The sequence below is a fragment of the Colias philodice genome, chromosome 10, assembly GCF_061535455.1.
Source record: "Colias philodice isolate Cphi_HAF_F1 chromosome 10, ilColPhil1 Martin Lab GWU primary, whole genome shotgun sequence".
NCBI lineage: Eukaryota > Metazoa > Arthropoda > Insecta > Lepidoptera > Pieridae > Colias > Colias philodice.
This window is the reverse complement of record NC_143095.1, coordinates 1121860-1140078: the sequence shown is the minus strand read 5'-3', so window position 1 is coordinate 1140078 and position 18219 is coordinate 1121860. Positions and strand designations below refer to the sequence as shown.

The window sequence follows — 18219 nt, the reverse complement described above, 5'->3', positions numbered from 1 at the left end:
AATGTATATTATAGGATATAAACTTACCTCTACTTAGAAAGAAACAAAGCTATTCATTGAACTCGAGCAAACCTAACCTCAATTTTAGTGACGTTACATGCTCAATATCTCTGCTATCCCATAGAACAGATCTTTAATTGTTATATTTATAGAATCTGTATATTTTTATCTATTTAACCCCACATAAATCATCAGTGTAACGATCAGGCCCAAAGTCCTATGGGAGTTCGCCATTCTCCTTTGCCGAGACGCGCCGAAGGATGTCCGCTGAAATGGCTCTCACTTCTGTCGTTATTTTAGTCTTCAACTGCTCCAAATTTGTAAGAGGGGTATCAAAAACTCTTGCTTTGAGACAACCCCATAAAAAAAAGTCAGCGGGGGTTAAATCGGGAGATCTGGGTGGCCACAATATGTCTCCAGAGCGGCTTGTGAATTTTCCCGGAAATGACGCATTTAGTGCGTCCCTAGCAGTGTTGGCTATGGCACCATCTTGCTGAAACCATACATCAGACTTGTCAATATCCTCTTCTTGCAGCTGAGGTACAAAAAAGTTACCGATGGTGGCTTAAAGAGGCAGCATGTTGTCTAAGTGAGCGTCTTGGATGTTCCGTGACCGCAGCGGCGACGCGGTCGATGTGTTCAATCGATCGCACAGGTCTATTTCGTGGTCCAATTGAATGATTTAGTAAACATCCTGTCGCTCTAAACTTTTCTCCTCACGACTTAATTAATTGAGTACTCGGGGCATCACTCAAACGGTGGATTTCATAGCGACTACAAATTTACACCGTTTTTCACTCAACGAAAACGTATTGCATAAGTACGCTTCTACTGCGTACACGCGGTGCATACCAGACCACTGCGCCATGGCCACAAAAAAATCCGCACTCGTCACCTATCGAACGCTACCACTCCCCTCCAGCTAACCCCGCAGGTTGCCGAGAAATTCGTGTTTAAAGTTTAAAATCGGCGCTGAGACACCCTTTATAACCAATAAACATTATAATATGTATAATAATTAATAATTGAGACATTATTTAAAAGCAAATACAATATCGTTTAATACTTAGCTTCCCAAACGATTTTGAAGTAATTCAAATTTCAAACCAACAAAAACGATATTTGTATTTCTATTTTAAGATAAAAACTAACTATTTTTAAATATATTACAGGCGAACGTTCTAATGGCCCACAACGACGAGGTAGAAAAAGAACGTGCCCGCAGGAATAAGTCAATCAATGATGAGTATTATGAGGGTCTGCGGCAGCAGATTGAGGACAATGCAGTCCGCAGGAAGCGGGAGAAGGAGGAGGATAGGATGTAATGGGATGCTGGGTAACAATTGTTTTATATACTTATTATTTTTTGCTCGCGGTTTCGCCTGCTTTGTGTAAACTCTAAACCTATATACTAAAAATGAACCGCTCAATGTGCTGGTAAGCGCATAACTCGAGAATGGCTGAACCGATTTAGTTAGGTAATTCTTTTTTTATAATATTCCTTGAAGTACGAGGATGGTTCTTATGGAGAGAAAACGTAAACATGGACCACGGGCGAAGCCGGGGTGGACCGCTAGTTGTATACTAAAACATACAAGATTCAAGAATCACACTATCTATAAAAAAATTGCATCAAAATTCGTTGTGTAATAATTTTTCTGAATAGCTACAACATCCTCTATCTCCATTTTATTTTTATTATGGTGGCAAATAAAACGTTTTCTATTTCTATTTCCATTTACCAAGTTATCTATTCCTTACGCTACACCCTATATTATATCATCACACTTACACCAATAAGAGCAGAGCACATTTTTTAACCTTAATATTTTATTTTGTTTCAGGATATTATCGTGCAGGATAAGGAATGAAGACTATACTCGGCTCGGCGAATGATGATTCCTATGACACTGACAGTTATTCTCAAGAGACAAACTTGTAATGGTGTCACCATTAAATTAGAAACGTATTGGATTAAAAATGCCATTTATTAATTTTTACGTAGCTTTATGCCACTACAATGATATTCCGTTGGAATTATAACAATTCTAAACATTTACGAGAAATTATTTCAATCTGACTTTACGTTTACGTCCTGCAAAACTTCATCGTTGGCATTTATCGACTAGTGCGGAAAGTATCGATAAACAAATGACGATAATGGAAATGAGTACATATTTTTAAAACCGAAAAATCAAACCAAATAGTGAGACTATACCTGAAAAATATCCATATACCTATGATAACAAAAGTTTTTCAGACAAATTAAATGGCGAAATCCATTTTCATGATAAAATATACACTAGCGCATACGTGTTAACGGGTTAAAAGTTACGAGAAAATTATGGTGCATTTATATGTTTTGGAAAACTTTCGTTTTACTTACCTACTTCATCTATTACTTAAATCAATACAACAAAAACATAATAGACGGTAAAAATTTTAGTTTATAATATTTGTAAAAACATGTTTACCGACGTGGCTGAATGCAAGCCACGCCTTTGCCTATAAAATAGTAAAGTATCGACATGACCCATTATACGAACAATCACTAAGACGAACTGTCAGGGATCAAGGTTCGCCGTGCCGAGTATAACATGGATGCTTTTGGAAGGCTTGTAATTTAGCAGCTGTATGCTTATGCTCGTAGCGAAATGATATGCATTTGCACGTGCTTTTTAATATTATTAAAAATAATAATCTTCAAAAGACATAGATGTAGAATGTTACTACCCTTTGAAAATGTGTGGTCTATAGAAATAGTTTCAGTGTGCGGTTTGGTCGCGATTTCTAAATATTGTGTGATTTCTAGCCTATATTCCAATAAAAATTGATCTCTTTTTGCGATAGGAAAAATGGATAAACAAACGAACAAACTTCGGTATTAAATTATAATGCATTAAATGTCAGTAGAGATATGTATCCCTGTCAAGGGGGGACGCCCTTGTGCATGTCGCTACCAGGGTGAACCTTCAGTTCACCCCCGCGTCCGCGTTAAAATGTAGAAGCCCTTCTGGCTAACATTGAGACACCAAAAAAAAAAAAAAAAGTAGTGATAGCTTTGGCTGGCTTATTGTCAGAGGTATTTGTATTTTGTGTATGGAAATCACAACTTAGCAAGGCTTAAAGACAAGGATAGTAAAGTTAATCATTTGATAGTCGAGCCAATTTTTACATTAATATCATAAATGTTAACATTCTAATATCTTTAAAATTTAATGTCAAAACATTTTAGAGACTTTTTAATATGATTAACTTTTAATCTCATAAATTATCAGCATTATTATTAACGTTTATTTAAGAACTAATCATCATAGCTTAGTTCCATCCAGTTTGAACTCTATTAATATTGGTAACTTCTCTTTATAAGTTTTTTTAATTATTAACTAAAAGACACCAGGTTTATTTTCATTTTGTTTCAAATATTAAGAATCTTCATCAGTTTATATTGATGTTTCATTTATTTTCAAATTACTATGTAACGAACAAAAATCAGAAAAAGTAGGTTAATGTATAATATAACATAATATTATGTTCTTATTTGAATGTATAAAATGCAAATTATGTGTTACTTAGTCATTATTTTAATATTGTATAATGTAATATTTATGTACTGTCAAAGTGACATTTCACGCATATAAATTTAAATAAAATACAGCAAAATTGTCAATCAAAAAAATTTTATAATTTTATTTTTATCCCTTGAATTATTTTTTTTTTTCAATGTATCTCGATGATAATTTTTATGTTACGTCATTTGCACACAATACCTATGTATCTACAAATAATTAATAAATGCTTAATAAAATTGAGTGTTTTATTTATTTAATTAGCATACCGCCCGCGGCTTCGCCCGCGTAGTCAAAGAAAAACCCATATCAAGATATCGTCATTTTAATAACTCGCGCCGTTCTCGCGCGGGACCACCCAGAATTGCCTCCACAGATGCGCGAACCATGCAAAATGGCCGCCACAGTTGAGAGGTTAAGCAATGGCCGCCTGTTGTACACTTTCCAAGTTTATGTGTTCACTAGCTGCTCCGCGCGGTTTCACCCCCGTGGCTCCACTCCTGTTGGACTTAGCGTGATCATATATAGCCTATAGCCTTCCTCGATAAATGGGCTATCTAACACCGAAAGAATTTTTCAAATCGGATCAGTAGTTTCCGAGTTTAGCGCGTTCAAACAAACAAACAAACAAACTCTTCAGCTTTATAATATTAGTATAGATTTCATTTCGATTCCTGATAAATGTACAATAAAGTATCATATACAGGGTGTAATCGTTAAGTGTGCACAGGCGATTTTTCCGTAAGTATTACAGATAACAAAAAACTTTAAACTGATATCGAAAGTACTTAACCTAATGAGTAAAATGGCCGTAATAAATTTTTAAAAATGAATCGAGAAATATCAACAAAATTATCTTTAAACCCTCCCATACATTAAGTATGAAATATGAATATCCCATATACATTTTAATATTATGAAAGATTTTAGCTTTCTTTTTCTTTTTTGGTTTTCTGCTTTAATTACTTCGCAAAGAAGTGGCATTTTCCACGCTTTTCCGGACATTTTCACGCATTTTCCGGATATTTTCCGGGAATTTTCCGGACATTTCCCAAGCGTTTTCCGGGGATTTTCCAGGCATTTCCACGCATTTCCGGACATTTTCACGCATTTTCCGGGTATTTTCCAGATATGTTCCAAGTAGAGAATCCAATCCCGCATCAAAATCGCGATCCCGCAAGCCTGCGGGATTAAGATCATCAATCCCGCGGATCCCGCGGGATTTGCGGGATTGATTTTAATTATTATTATTTTTGTTTCATGTAATTTAAAGAAAGAAAATACACGCAAATATTTTTAATTATTCTTATCAACATTAATCGAAGTTATCACTTATATTATAAATTAAATATAATGATGTTTAAGACAATACAATATTCACAATATTTCACGTTTCATATTAAGATTTTTATTTGAAATAGAACATATTATTCATTGGTTTTAGAGGCATTTAACATCAGTTTTCTTTTTTGAAAATACTTTAAAAAAAATAAGCTGATTGAAAGAAAGAAATGATAAAGTATCTAACGTTTCATCTTTTAGATTTGATCTTATCTTGTTGCATAAATAGCCAGCGGCGGAAAAAGCACGCTCGTCTTCCACACTTGTAGGCGGAATTGACTTTACATAAGTATAAACAGCTTCCAAATACTTCCCCCAGACGCAAATTCTTTGACACTTGACCGCGCGCAAAGGTACAAATCCCCGTGCGCCGTAGGGGAATCCCCAGTCATAGAGTACTGGAACTGACATTGATTACGTTCCGTTCCGTCCGATAATAGTTCCGATCATCGTCTGAGCCTATTTTTCTTACTTTTTTTCAATCCCGCGAACGTGCGGTATCCCGCATGAGTAATCCCGCATTTTTGATCCCGCAAAAAAGGTGCGGGATCCCGCATTAGCGGGATCCCGCGTTTGCGGGATTGGATTCCCTAGTTCCAAGCATTTTCCGGACATTTCCCTGACATAGCCTGTAAATGTCTGGAAAATGTCTGGAAAATCCCCGGGAAATGCTCGGAAAATCCCCGAAAAATGTCTGGGACATTCCCGGAAAATGCCTGGGAAATGTCTGGAAAATATCCGGAAAATGCGTGGAAATTTCCGGAAAAACTGTGGAAAATGCCTGGAAAATATCCGGAAAATGCGTGAAAATGTCCGGAAAATATCCGGAAAATGCCTGAGAAATGTCCGGAAAATGTCTGGGAAATGCGTGGAAAATGTCCGGAAAATGCCAGGGAAATGTCCGGAAAATGTCTGGGAAACATCCGGAAAATCCCCGGAAAATTCGCGGAAAATGCCTGGGAAATTCCCGCAAAATGTCTGGGAAAATCCCGGAAAATAACCGGAAAATGCCAGGGAAATGTCTGGAAAATTTCTGGAAAATGTCCGGAAAATGCGTGGAAATGTCCGGAAAATGCGTGGAAATGTCCGGAAAAAGCGTGTAAAATGCCTGGAAAATCTCTGGAATATGCCTGGGTAATGCCTGGAAAATATCTGGAAAATATCCGGAAAATGCGTGAAAATGTCCGAAAAAAGCGTGGAAAATGCCCGGAAAATGCTCGGAAAATCCCCGGAAAATATCCGGAAAATGCGTGAAAATGTCCTGGAAAAACGTGGAAATGCCACTTCAAATTTGCGAAGTAATTAAAGCAGAAAACCAAAAAAGAAAAAGAAAGCTAAAATCTTTCATAATATTATGTGTATATGGGATATTCATATTTCATACTTAATGTATGGGAGGGTTTAAAGATAATTTTTTTGATATTTCTCGATTCATTTTTAAAAATTTATTACGGCCATTTTACTCATTAGGTTAAGTACTTTCGATATCAGTTTAAAGTTTTTTGTTATCTGTAATACTTACGGAAAAATCGCCTGTGCACACTTAACGATTACACCCTGTATAAATATATTTTAATGAGGAATTAAATCTACACTAACATAATTTATTGAAAACTAGAGGTCCGCCCCGGCTTCGCCCGTGGTACATATTTCGCAATAAAAGGTAGCCTATGTCCTTTCTCGGGTATCAAAATATCTCTATACCAAATTTCATGCAAATTGGTTCAGTAGTTTAGGCGTGATTGAGTAACAGACAGACAGAGTTACTTTCGCATTTATAATATTAGTATGGATGTTAAGGCGAGTCGTCAACGGAGCACAGAGCAATGACCGAATGAAATAAAGAGCATCCAGATAGTGCATATTTTATATTTTTATGTATTGTTGTAGTTTTTTTTATTATTAACAGCTGCGATTATTAAATAGTTATATTGCCTGCTCTGGCATTCCGTTGATGCACTATTCCACAAAGTCTGCAAAGTAAAGCCAGCATTGTATTCGAAAAATATGTATGTAATTTCAATAATAAAAGCTTAACTGGCATCTCTACGATAAAGACCACGTTTATTAATGATTCAATGGAAAATTTGCCGATGATTACAATGGCCATTAGCCCGTCGCGTCGTTCTGTGGCCACGTCGCGGTCGCATTGCGTAGGTATGCGCCTGTGGTATCCGCCCAGCTATACATTATTCCTCTATGTATCCGCCTACTGCAAGGCCTACTGCGTAAGTTTAGTATTTGTTCTCTGTGGACATGTAAGTTGTAACTTGTAACTGTCAGTTGCTAAGGTCAGTTGTCTTTTTCCGTCTGTTTTCAATTTACCGGCAATCCGCAATCGTTTCGTGATCGTTTCAAGGCTGCAAGCTTGGGCCCTGTGTTGTGTCGCAGTATTTGGACTATTTGGTGTCTTGGTACAGTCGTTACCTTTATTGATCCACAACCTTGAAATTTGGTGCAATCTTCGTGTTTTTTCGCAAAACGTCACACGGAAAATATTTTTATTTAACAAGTAAGAATTAAAAAAGCACTAATGCAGAACTACGAATCTGGAGACTGCAGTTATCTGCAGGACAAGGAACGTAGGCGGCAAGATAGAGTAAGTATAAGAATTAAATTAACACCTACGAGTTAAATCCTTGTTTGGATTTATTTTGTTGTTGCAATAATATTGAATTAGCTCAATGACCATCTGTTCTATAACTATCCCTAATGTATCTTTATATGCTTAAAATCTATACTTAATTAGGTCTTGACTAATACTCGAAGCGAATATTGTCTTCCAAATTAGGCATACGATACGTGACAACTGGAGTTTTCTTGGTTGATTTCTCTTTTAAAGATCTAGGTCATCCAAGTAATGACTTAAATCATGCGAAAGTAAGAAAAATATGTATAAAACTACAAAATACGTGTACATAACTTATTGATGTACCTAACTCGGTTACAACATATAGGTATTAGGTACCTATGATGATACATTTTTCATTTTATGTTACATCAATCATGATCTGGTGATAAATGAACACATGGCTTTAGAATATATAGCACAAGTGTCCCCCAAATATCCTTTGTTTAAGTTGGTTTTAAGTTTATTAATTAATCAACATGCTTCTAATAAACTCATTTTAAATTTAACTTTTACCTATTGGCTGCAGTCAGATGATATAACATTACACAAGAATCTCCATGACTCGTTCAATGAAAGTGACGAGTCCCATGATCGCTATGAACAAGCTCAAATGGATAAAGACACGAAGTATCGTAATGACTTGAAGCAGCAGTGTCAGGATAATGCAGAGATGAGACACCAGATTCGTGTGGAGTCTTCGGCCATGCAGCAAGTGAGACAAGAAATTGGTGCGGCTATGGCTGATCAGAATCAAAGGTGTGTATAACTTGAGTCTAAGGCAAATAAGCTTGTTTTTTAGGCTCTGACCTTATTGGTCTAGCAGTTAATAATATCAGAATGTTCCAGAATTATGGATGGGCATAGAATTTTTATTAGTTATTTGTTAACTATTATACATTATATTATTACAATACGATTATATGATAATATATGATTTGTTTATAATATCTAGTAAAGTAGAATAAATAAACAACAAATTGTGAGCTTATAATCTAGTGACTGGTGCCTGAAATAGGTTTCTAAATAACTTGGGGTTCTTTAGATCTTTACAACATAACATATACATCTAATCTAATATCTAATATATATTATAAAGGCGAAAGTTTGTAAGGATGTATGGATGTATGGATGTTTGTTACTCTTTCACGTAAAAACTACTGAACCGATTACAATGAAATTTAGCACACATATAGAGGGTAACTTGGATTAACACATAGGATAGTTTTTATCCCGGAAATCCCACGGGAACGGGAACTATGCGGGTTTTCCTTTGCAAACGCGGGCGAAGCCGCGGGCGGAAATCTAGTACATAGTAAACGCGATGATGTAATGTATAAATATAACATACTAGCGGTCCGCCCCGGCTTCGCCCGTGGTACATATTTCGCAATAAAAAGTAGCCTATGTCCTTTCTCGGGTATCAAAATATCTCTATACCAAATTTCATGCAAATTGGTTCAGTAGTTTAGGCGTGATTGAGTAACAGACAGACAGACAGAGTTACTTTCGCATTTATAATATTAGTATGGATTGTCATAAATAAGCAAACAATTCTCACATATTAAAACTATTATAAACATCACAGATACATTGAGCATCAGCAAGAACAATCAGACCAACTGCGTCAAGACATAATCTCGTTCAAGCAAGACTGCGCCGACTTTAAGGACATGCAGAGAGAACTGATCAACATCGAGGAGCGCAGGATTGATGGACAGCGCCATGAGACTTCTGATAGGAGTGATGCTGTGTAAGTATTGTTTTTAACCGACTTCTATTCAATTAGTGATATAAAAATTCTGATTTATAATTAGGAAAATTGTGGATTATAACTTTGTTTTTGCTAATTTTAAAGATTTACTCAAGTCCTTTAGTTTTTGAAGAGTTTTAGTTGTGGTTTTGAATCAAAATACAGAATTAAAATATTTGGAGTGTGGAAAGCAGTTTTAGAGCACAAGATTTATTTATAAGTTTTCATTGAGAATTTATCTTACAAATAAGTATATTATATTATTTGAAATAAAAAATGAAACACTGTATTATGCTCATGGATACATTTGATTTATGAGCTTTTTTATAGCACTTGATCAAATTTATATTGCAGTATTGCTGAGCGAGAGAGAAAAATCCAAGAAAAGGATGACTATGATGATAAACTGGCTTCAGAATACTATGCTGATGAGGTTATTATATTTATTTTATTCTAGTAATTAGGTTTAAATGAAAATTTAATAGAAATAGTTGTTTTTATATTGAAAAAAAAAACAACTATTTCTATTTCTATTTCTAAATAATTCATGTAAAAATTGTATTAAAGAGTTACTGAATGTGTTCTCAAAAAAAATAATGAGCTATAACAAAATGATATGTATGTAAATGGTTGCACTGGCACACATTTTGATAAATTAATTTGAACACAAAGTACACTCACCGGCACGGAATCTTGGCCACTTACAAATTTGCCGATAAAAAAAGTTTAAAGTGTTTTTCACGATTTTTTTGTATGCAGATATGTTAACATATTATTTGTTTAACTTTATGGTAAGAAATCATTAAGTTTGAGAATAATATTTTACCACTTTTTAAGAGTTACTCGAAATTTGTGATTTGTGCGGTTACGCCGAAGTTACGAATTGTTCGTTTAAAACTTTTTTCGATATCGTTTATGTCGTTTTAAGATATTGTTATTGTTGTACTGTAGTCAATGATCATAACAAACAATAAAAAATGCCGTTAACATCTGAACAACCTGCTCAGGCCATCACAATGTTAGACCAATGACTGCCGCAGCGTAAAGTACCTAATGTTCAGTACGTACCACGTTCAGCGGTGCATTATGCATGGAGAAGATACCAGGAGACTGGTAGCTACATGTGCAGACCAGGAAATGAAGGTATGAGGTGCACATCAGCTCGAGAAGACCCGTTTATTGTTCAAGAGATACTCAGAAATGGCTTTCTGACAGTTTTTGAGATACACCACCGGCTCTAAAACACCAGGATAATAAATGTGAGTGAGCAATCGGTGAGAAGACTAATGAAGGAAGTTATTTTGAAGGTTTGCAGACCAGCACACCGTCCAGAACTCCTCAGACATCACAGAGAAGCACGTCTTCGTTTTGCACGAGAACATGAAAACAGGACCCACAGCCAGTGCGCTCGTGAGGTGTTCACAGATGACTGCTAAGGCACTTTACGAGCTTCTGATAGCCAAGAGTCAGTATAGAGGAGACGAGAAGAGAGGTTTTCACCCATCACCACACTCAAACTGCGATTTTTCATGGAGGGTCAATAATGGTATGGGGAGGTATAAGTTCCGATGCTCGCACGGAGTTAGTTATCGTAGATAATGCCTTAAATTTGATCAGGTACATTGAGGAAATTCTCCAGGAACATGTTCAGCCCTATTACAGGTTTATCAGTGAAGAAAATTTGCTACTAATACACTATAACGCACGTCCGCGTGTCGTACGATGCGTATAAGAGTACCTTCAAGAGGTTATTATTGAAAAATTGGAGTGGCCAGCTCGTAGCCCGAATCTTAATCCAATAGAAAACATCTGGGACATGCTTAAAAGAAACATTAAGTTCGATTCCAACCCAGCACCAATGTTAGATAAGCTTAGAAATACAGCTGGGGCCGTTTGGTACACTATAGCTCAAGTGGACATCAAAAATGTCTTCTAGAGTATGCCAGGCTGGATGCAAATAGTGTTTAAGGAAAGAGAAGGAAACACCCTATATTAAAAGGTTCAATTTTTTTTATGGAAACGTTCTTTTTAATTTTTGTGCATTTTTTAAGAAATCATTTAAATTTCACAGGAAAAGCGTAAATTCTTGTTTAATTCATATCTACGCGGTAGTACTTCTTATAAACTTCCAATTATTACTAAAAGTTAGTAAAAACATTAAAGTAACTAGTTTTGATTAAATTTTTATTGAATTTTGTAGTAGAAAAGAAATAGTGTTATTTTACCCAAAAATTTGCAGTGGCCAAGATTCCGTGCCGGTGAGTGTATATTAAGCACTATTAACTTATACTTGCTATAACTTTAATTATAAGTAAATATTTTTAACTAACGGAAATGTGATCTAATAGAAAATAGGGTTGAAAGGATGAGTCACGCGCCATCTTGTCGCGACCGGGGTGTTTCCCAGCCGTGCCGGTTCGTGTAGCGTAATAAATAATTATTAATTTACTAGCTTCCCCCCGCGTTTTCAAAGAAAAACCCGCATAGTTCCCGTACCCGTAGGAATTCCGGGATAAAACCTATCCTATGTGTTAATCATAGAAAGCTCTTCAGTTATTTAGTAACTTCATTCCATCCGGGTGTCCCTTGACACTTCTCAAGTTTTTATATTAATTACTAGCTGTGCTCCGCGGTTTTACCCGCAGTGCTCCGCTCCCGTTGGTCTTAGCGAGATGATATAATATAGCCTTCCTTGATAAATGGGCTATCATTGAAAGAATTTTTAAAATCGGACCAGTAGCTCCCGAGATAAGCGCGTTCAAACAGACTCTTCGGCTTTATAATATTAAGTATATAGATACTGACTGTGGTGTTAAAAAAAAGACTGGTTGCACTCCGGGAGTGCCGGCAGAAGTGAAAACTTTATTACGTTCAGCATGTTTGATATTTTGGAATGGTATCCGTCTTACGCATTACTTCAATATAAGGGCTACGCACGGAGCACGGGCACGGAGGTGTGGCTTGAAGGCATAGCATGCAATAGCTTTACCGCAGCAGTCCCCGAGTGCCACACGTCTTTTCTTTCATTAAATCCATTTGAAACATTCCAGGATGAGCGGCAAGACCGTGAACACGATTTGGACGTGAAGCACGAGCGTGAATATCTCGAGAAGCACCTCCGGGATGACCAACGGAAGAAGGATGAGCATGATGAGGAGCAGCGGGACCTGAGGGACTGCCTGCTGCTGCAGATGGAGGAGAACAAGCAACACGTGCGCGACGAGAAGAAGCGGGACATGGTGTTCAGCGATGCGGTGAGTGGTGGACAGGAGACCAGTAGACCATGGGCAGTAGACCAGGGACAGTAGACCAGCGCAGTACCACAGGGGCAGTAGACCAGGTACAGTAGACCAGCGCAGTACCACAGGGGCAGTAGACCAGGGACAGTAGACCGGGGCAGTACCACAGGGGCAGTAGACCAGGGACAGTAGACCAGCGCAGTACCACAGGGGCAGTAGACCAGGGACAGTAGACCGGGGCAGTACCACAGGGGCAGTAGACCATGGGCAGTAGACCAGGGACAGTAGACCAGCGCAGTACCACAGGGGCAGTAGACCAGGGACAGTAGACCGGGGCAGTACCACAGGGGCAGTAGACCATGGGCAGTAGACCAGGGACAGTAGACCAGCGCAGTACCACAGGGGCAGTAGACCAGGGACAGTAGACCGGGGCAGTACCACAGGGGCAGTAGACCATGGGCAGTAGACCAGGGACAGTAGACCAGCGCAGTACCACGGGCAGTAGACCAGGGACAGTAGACCAGCGCAGTACCACGGGCAGTAGACCAGGGACAGTAGACCAGAGGGAGTAGATCAGAGGCTGTAAATTATTTTGAGTAACTCATCAAACAGAGTGCGTTCATTCAAACTTATTACAATGATATTTGTATTGCACGCCTCATAAGCGAAGCGTTGAGGTGGGTACTACTGTCACTTCGCGCAAAACATCTGATTTTTCAAACTTAAAATGTCTTTATGTATCATACATTGCACTTGTAAGATAATACATACACACACATATTAAGAAAAAACACTATTTTTAACGTTCATGATATTTTTGATGTCATTTTTGTTATTAAAACTAGTTAAAAAACAGTTTAAAAAAGTTCTGTCTTGGACGTCCGTGTGTCTGTATGTGCGGATCCTTTTTCTTGTTAACACGATAGCGACCGAAGTACTTTACTAATCGAGTCTTTTTTTTTCTCTTACGCTTGAGTATGCTCAGGAATAGAACCCTTTCATTTTTCAGGGTCTGATTCGATGTGGTTTAATTGTTATTAAATAAACAAAAATAATAATTAATAAATATTTATTAAAAAAAAATTATGAGGCGTGCACTTTTGGATTTTCCAAATTATTCAAAAATCCAAAATATTTCTATTCTCAGATGAAAACTATTTTTAAATATATTACAGGCGAACGTTCTAATGGCCCACAACGACGAGTTAGAGAAAGAGCGTGCCCGCAAGAAGAAGGAAGTCAACGATCAGTACTATGAGGACCTGCGGCAGCAGATTGAGGACAATGCAGTCCGCAGGAAGCGGGAGAAGGAGGAAGATAGGATGTAATGGGTGTGTAAGAATTGTTTTGTATACTAACTAGGTTTTGTCCGCGGCCTCGACCGCAAAAAAATTGCATCAAAATTTGCTGTGTAGTTTTAAAAATTTTAGTCGCGGTACGTGTGCCGAAAAATAAAATAAAAGCAAATAAAATACATACATATAGACATTAGGACGGACGCGGGAAGCGACTTTGCTTTATACTATGTAGTGATTACTATCTGCCCAAGCGTTCGTTCGTTCTACCCCATTGTCCTTTTGTCATAAGCACATGTTGAATTTTTTAACCTTAATATTTTATTTTGTTTCAGGATGTTATCGTGCAGGATAAGGAATGAAGACTAACATGGATGCTTTTGGAAGACTTGTAATTTAGGAGCTGTATGCCTATACTCGTAGCGAAATGCATTTGCACGTGCTTTTTAATATTATTAAAAATAATGAATAATAATCTTCAAAAGACATAGATATAGAATGTAACAATCCTTTGAAATGTGTGGTCTATTATAGATATTAGTTTCAGTGTGCGGTTTGGTCGCGATTTCTAAATATTGTGTGATTTCTAGCCTATATTCCAATAAAAATTGATCTCTTTTTGCAATAGGAAAAATGGAGAAACAAACGAACAAACTTCCGTCATAAATTATAATGCATTAAATATCAATAGAGATAGCTTTGGCTGGCTTATTGTCAGGTATTTGTGTATGGAAATCTAAAGTCAAAACATAGCAAAGCTGGTTTATAGACAAGGATAGTAAAGTAAATCATTTTAATTTTTACATTAATAACATAAATGTTAACATTCTAATATCTTTAAAATTTTAATGTCAAAACATTTTAGAGACTTTTTAATATGATATAACTTTTAATCTCATAAATTATCACAATTATGATTAACGTTTGTTTAAGGACTAATCATCATAGCTTAGTTCCGTCCAGTGTGAACTATTAATATTGGTAACTTCTCTTTATAAGTTTTTTTAATTATTATCTAAAAGACTCATATTTTCATTTCGTTTCAAATATATAGAATCTTCATCAGTTTTTGTTCACGTTTCATTATTTTAAAATTGTTTGTATGACGATCAAAAATCAGAAAAAGTAGGTTAATATAAAATATATATAATAATATGTTCTTACCTGAATGTATAAAATGCATATTATGTGTTACACAATCATTATTTTAATATTGTATAATGCGTAGAGTGAGAATGAACCATAGAGGAGGCACTAAAATGACAAGGAATGCGTGAGAGAAATACACTTATGACTATAAAGCTAAGAGCAAGAGAGACAGAAACATTGTTTTTTGTTTCTCTCATGTTATGCGATTTCTTTTGTTGGGGACAAAGGCAGTTTGTCCCAAACAAGCGGCTACAGTCCATTGTTTTGCTAGTTTTCTGTTTTTTCTCGCTGTTAAGTGACTTCAAAGTTTAATAAACGTTGACAGTGATCTGTTTTAATCCGACTTTAAGTGAAAATATGGTGCGTTGTAGTGTGATTGGTTGTAAAAATCGGCCGGAACGAAGATTACCAAATATTACCTTTCACACGTAAGTAAACTTATTTGAAGTATATTGTTTTATAGAACTGGATATAGTTGATACATTTTCATTAACTCTAATGTGAAATTATCTACAAATATATAATATTTTCATCGAAATAGACGTAAACATTTTTTTGTGTTATCCGACTAAATTACGAAGTGTTCTTGTTGTTCAGGACGCCATTTGTTTTTACGTAGTTTCAAATTTATGGTATAATCATGTGATTAACATTAGGGATACCAGTACAGGGTAAAATTTTCCCCAAAATCGTGAAATGTTTTTTTAATATTAAATGTTAATGTTTGTGTAAAGTTTGTTACACGGTTCGGTTTTCCGGTTCAACTTTCCTCATTTGCATTGGTTTAAGTATTTTTTTTTTCAATGTCGGTTTTTTTGTATATTCCAGGTTACGATGCACATCATAACGCTGAAGACTGCGAAGCTGGCCCTTCCACACGAGCTGCAGCTGCCACTGAAGGCAGCGAGGACCCTGCCCCGTCAGGAGAGGCGGTGTTGGAGTAAAATCCGGAAGGCCACCCCCCGCGCCTTCCTCACCGAGGTGCGGCGCGCCTTTATAAGAACGAACGAGCGGCGGAGTCGTCCATTTTCGTCTGCTACTCGCGCGCACATTATCGCGGACCCTCTGCCCATTTATTTCTACCGTCATTTTGCTGTTCATTTTCAAATAAATGTATTTCGTTTAATTTGCTTTTAATTTGAACTATTTCCAGTACGTTTTTATTAGACTACATTTACGGCTGTATCTTCTAATTGCGTTGACATAGAAATTTGATTTTATTACTGCTTAAAGGTATAATAGACCTAAGTTTTTGATGTGAATATCAATTATTGAATACCTACATTACATTTGCGTTCATGAGTAAAGGGGTTATAAGATTAATTTTTTTTTTTATATAATGTAATAAAAAATTCATGTTTTTCGTAATTATTCCCGTATCTGTTTTATAAGATATTATTCTGTCTTCTGATTCAAATTCAATTTGAATCTGAATCAGAAGAAATAGCAATTAAAACCGCATATTCTGAAACTAGCAACTACTTGCAAGGGAATCACAACCTACAAGGTACTCCCCACGTCCTATAGCACAGACAAAGAAAAAATTGCTACAAGCAACATTTAAAGATACAACATAATAAAACAATTAGGTTTGTTCGAAGCCCTCGGTGCGCGAGTCCGACTCGCACTTGACCTTTTTTGTCCTAATTTTACTGTATTTTCTATTATTATTTACCATTGATTGAAATGATATCTAAACTTTAGCCTTGTTTTTTTATAAAAAATATATGAACTGGGATATTTCGATATTTGTGGTTAATTGCGAGAAGTGTAAAAGCAAAAGTTGTAATAAATATTTTAAATACCTACAACTTTACCATTAAACTTTATTCCGCAGTTATAGTTTTTTTAATCCCGATCTCAGATCGATCGTAAATAACTTTTCCTCTAATTTTTGTTACCTATATTCTCTTCCGTTTGAAATTGATTTCATTGTTCTATAATATTACTTTTATGTTTCAAAAGTTAATAAAAAATCATGTTGAACAATATTACTTTGTTAATTTCAAAAGTTAATATTAAATTAGTGGTCCACTTAGGTCGTGCACATGGCCCAGGGGGGGGCATGGCCCATGACCCCCATGACCCCCCCCCCTGGATCCGCGCTTGTACCGGCCGGCCGCCCGGCTATATATTTTATACCCGTGCGAAGCCGGAGCGGGCCGCTATGTTTTTATATACAACGTTCACAGTTTTTCTGTAGTGTATTTACTATTTAGTATCAGCATTGCACCCGTGCGAAGCCGGGGCGGGTCGCTAGTTAAGTTAATAAATAACAAAATCTTTTCAAATCTGTCTTTTTCTTCATAAACCTATCTTACAAAAAAATACCCAAACATTTATAGATATTTTGCCAGTTTTTCGGATAAAAAGTTTTTGTAATAGTTGGCAACATTGACGTAAGGATTCGCCATCTCGTTCGGGTATACGCCGATGTCGTCTCTAGTACATTCTCCCTCTACGGTATAATGTAATATTTATGTACTGTCAAAGTGACATTTCACGCATATAAATTAAAATAAAATACAGCAAAATTGTCAATCAAGAAACATTTAATTATTTTTATCCCTTGAATACATTTTTTTTCATTGTATCTCGAAGATAGTCTCAATATATACTGAGAGGCGTTGTATGAGAATTTTTATGTTACGTCATTTGCACACAATACCTATGTATCTACAAATTAATAAATGCTTAAAAAAATTGAGTGTTTTATTTATTGAATTAAGTAAATACTTGCAGAAAATATGTCATGGGGTTTTTTGAGTGAAATGGTTTCCAAAAATTCACCATTTTATTATATTTTTACATGCCAATAATTTTCACTTAAAAAGGATGAACTTGAAATCTTTGTTCTCTTTCTATACTAATTATAATTATTACAGAGACATATTTAATATAATTTTTTGAGTTATCAACTTTCTAAGTCAATACTTTCATTTCATTATATTATCCCGCCAACGAACTTGAAACAATGTTTATATTATAATAAAATAAATTGTATATTACAACGAGAAAGTAAACATTCATATTGTATCATTATTTTATCCTAAGCTGAATAATAATGGCTTTTTAGACAATATTTACATATCCGAATTTAATATCAAATACTGTGCGGGAATATTAAAAAGGGAGACAGTGGGGTGGCCATACCACAGAATATTTAATAGAAGCTAACGCTAACCATACTGCATTTATTTAAAATATAATTTATTTATTTTATGAGGAATTTAAATCACTATAT

The 18219-nt window shown here is 36.0% G+C and overlaps 1 protein-coding gene and 2 long non-coding RNA genes across 4 annotated transcripts; all 3 read left to right on the top strand.

Moving 5' to 3' along the window:
- Positions 1–1177: 1177 nt before the first annotated feature.
- Positions 1178–3080, top strand: LOC149485001 (uncharacterized). The gene is made up of 3 exons (XR_016316158.1): positions 1178–1336; positions 1845–2919; positions 3060–3080. It is a non-coding gene; the product is annotated as an uncharacterized LOC149485001 (long non-coding RNA).
- Positions 3081–7295: 4215 nt separating this feature from the next.
- On the top strand, positions 7296–15043 carry LOC149485000 (uncharacterized). 2 transcript variants are annotated; one of them, XM_089699711.1, is made up of 7 exons: positions 7296–7509; positions 8069–8298; positions 9128–9292; positions 9647–9725; positions 12343–12546; positions 13707–13866; positions 14162–15043. In XM_089699711.1, exons 1-6 carry the CDS (start codon positions 7444–7446, stop codon positions 13857–13859), a joined length of 897 nt encoding a protein of 298 aa, XP_089555837.1. In that variant the 5' UTR covers positions 7296–7443; the 3' UTR covers positions 13860–13866; positions 14162–15043. The 2 variants fall into 2 exon arrangements, with proteins under 2 accessions (XP_089555837.1, XP_089555836.1); XM_089699710.1 differs by having other exon boundaries at positions 7297–7509; positions 13707–13862.
- Positions 15044–15045: 2 nt separating this feature from the next.
- LOC149484999 (uncharacterized) lies at positions 15046–16101 on the top strand. Its single transcript, XR_016316157.1, has 2 exons — positions 15046–15403; positions 15804–16101. It is a non-coding gene; the product is annotated as an uncharacterized LOC149484999 (long non-coding RNA).
- The last annotated feature ends 2118 nt before the right edge of the window (positions 16102–18219 follow it).

Coding starts and splice junctions, on each gene's coding strand:
- LOC149485000 (XM_089699711.1), top strand. CDS start 7,444: ATGCAGAACTACGAATCTGGAGACTGCAGTTATCTGCAGGACAAGGAA. Junction 8,299..9,127: donor ATGGCTGATCAGAATCAAAG/GTGTGTATAACT, acceptor TAAACATCACAG/ATACATTGAGCATCAGCAAG. Junction 12,547..13,706: donor ACATGGTGTTCAGCGATGCG/GTGAGTGGTGGA, acceptor AATATATTACAG/GCGAACGTTCTAATGGCCCA.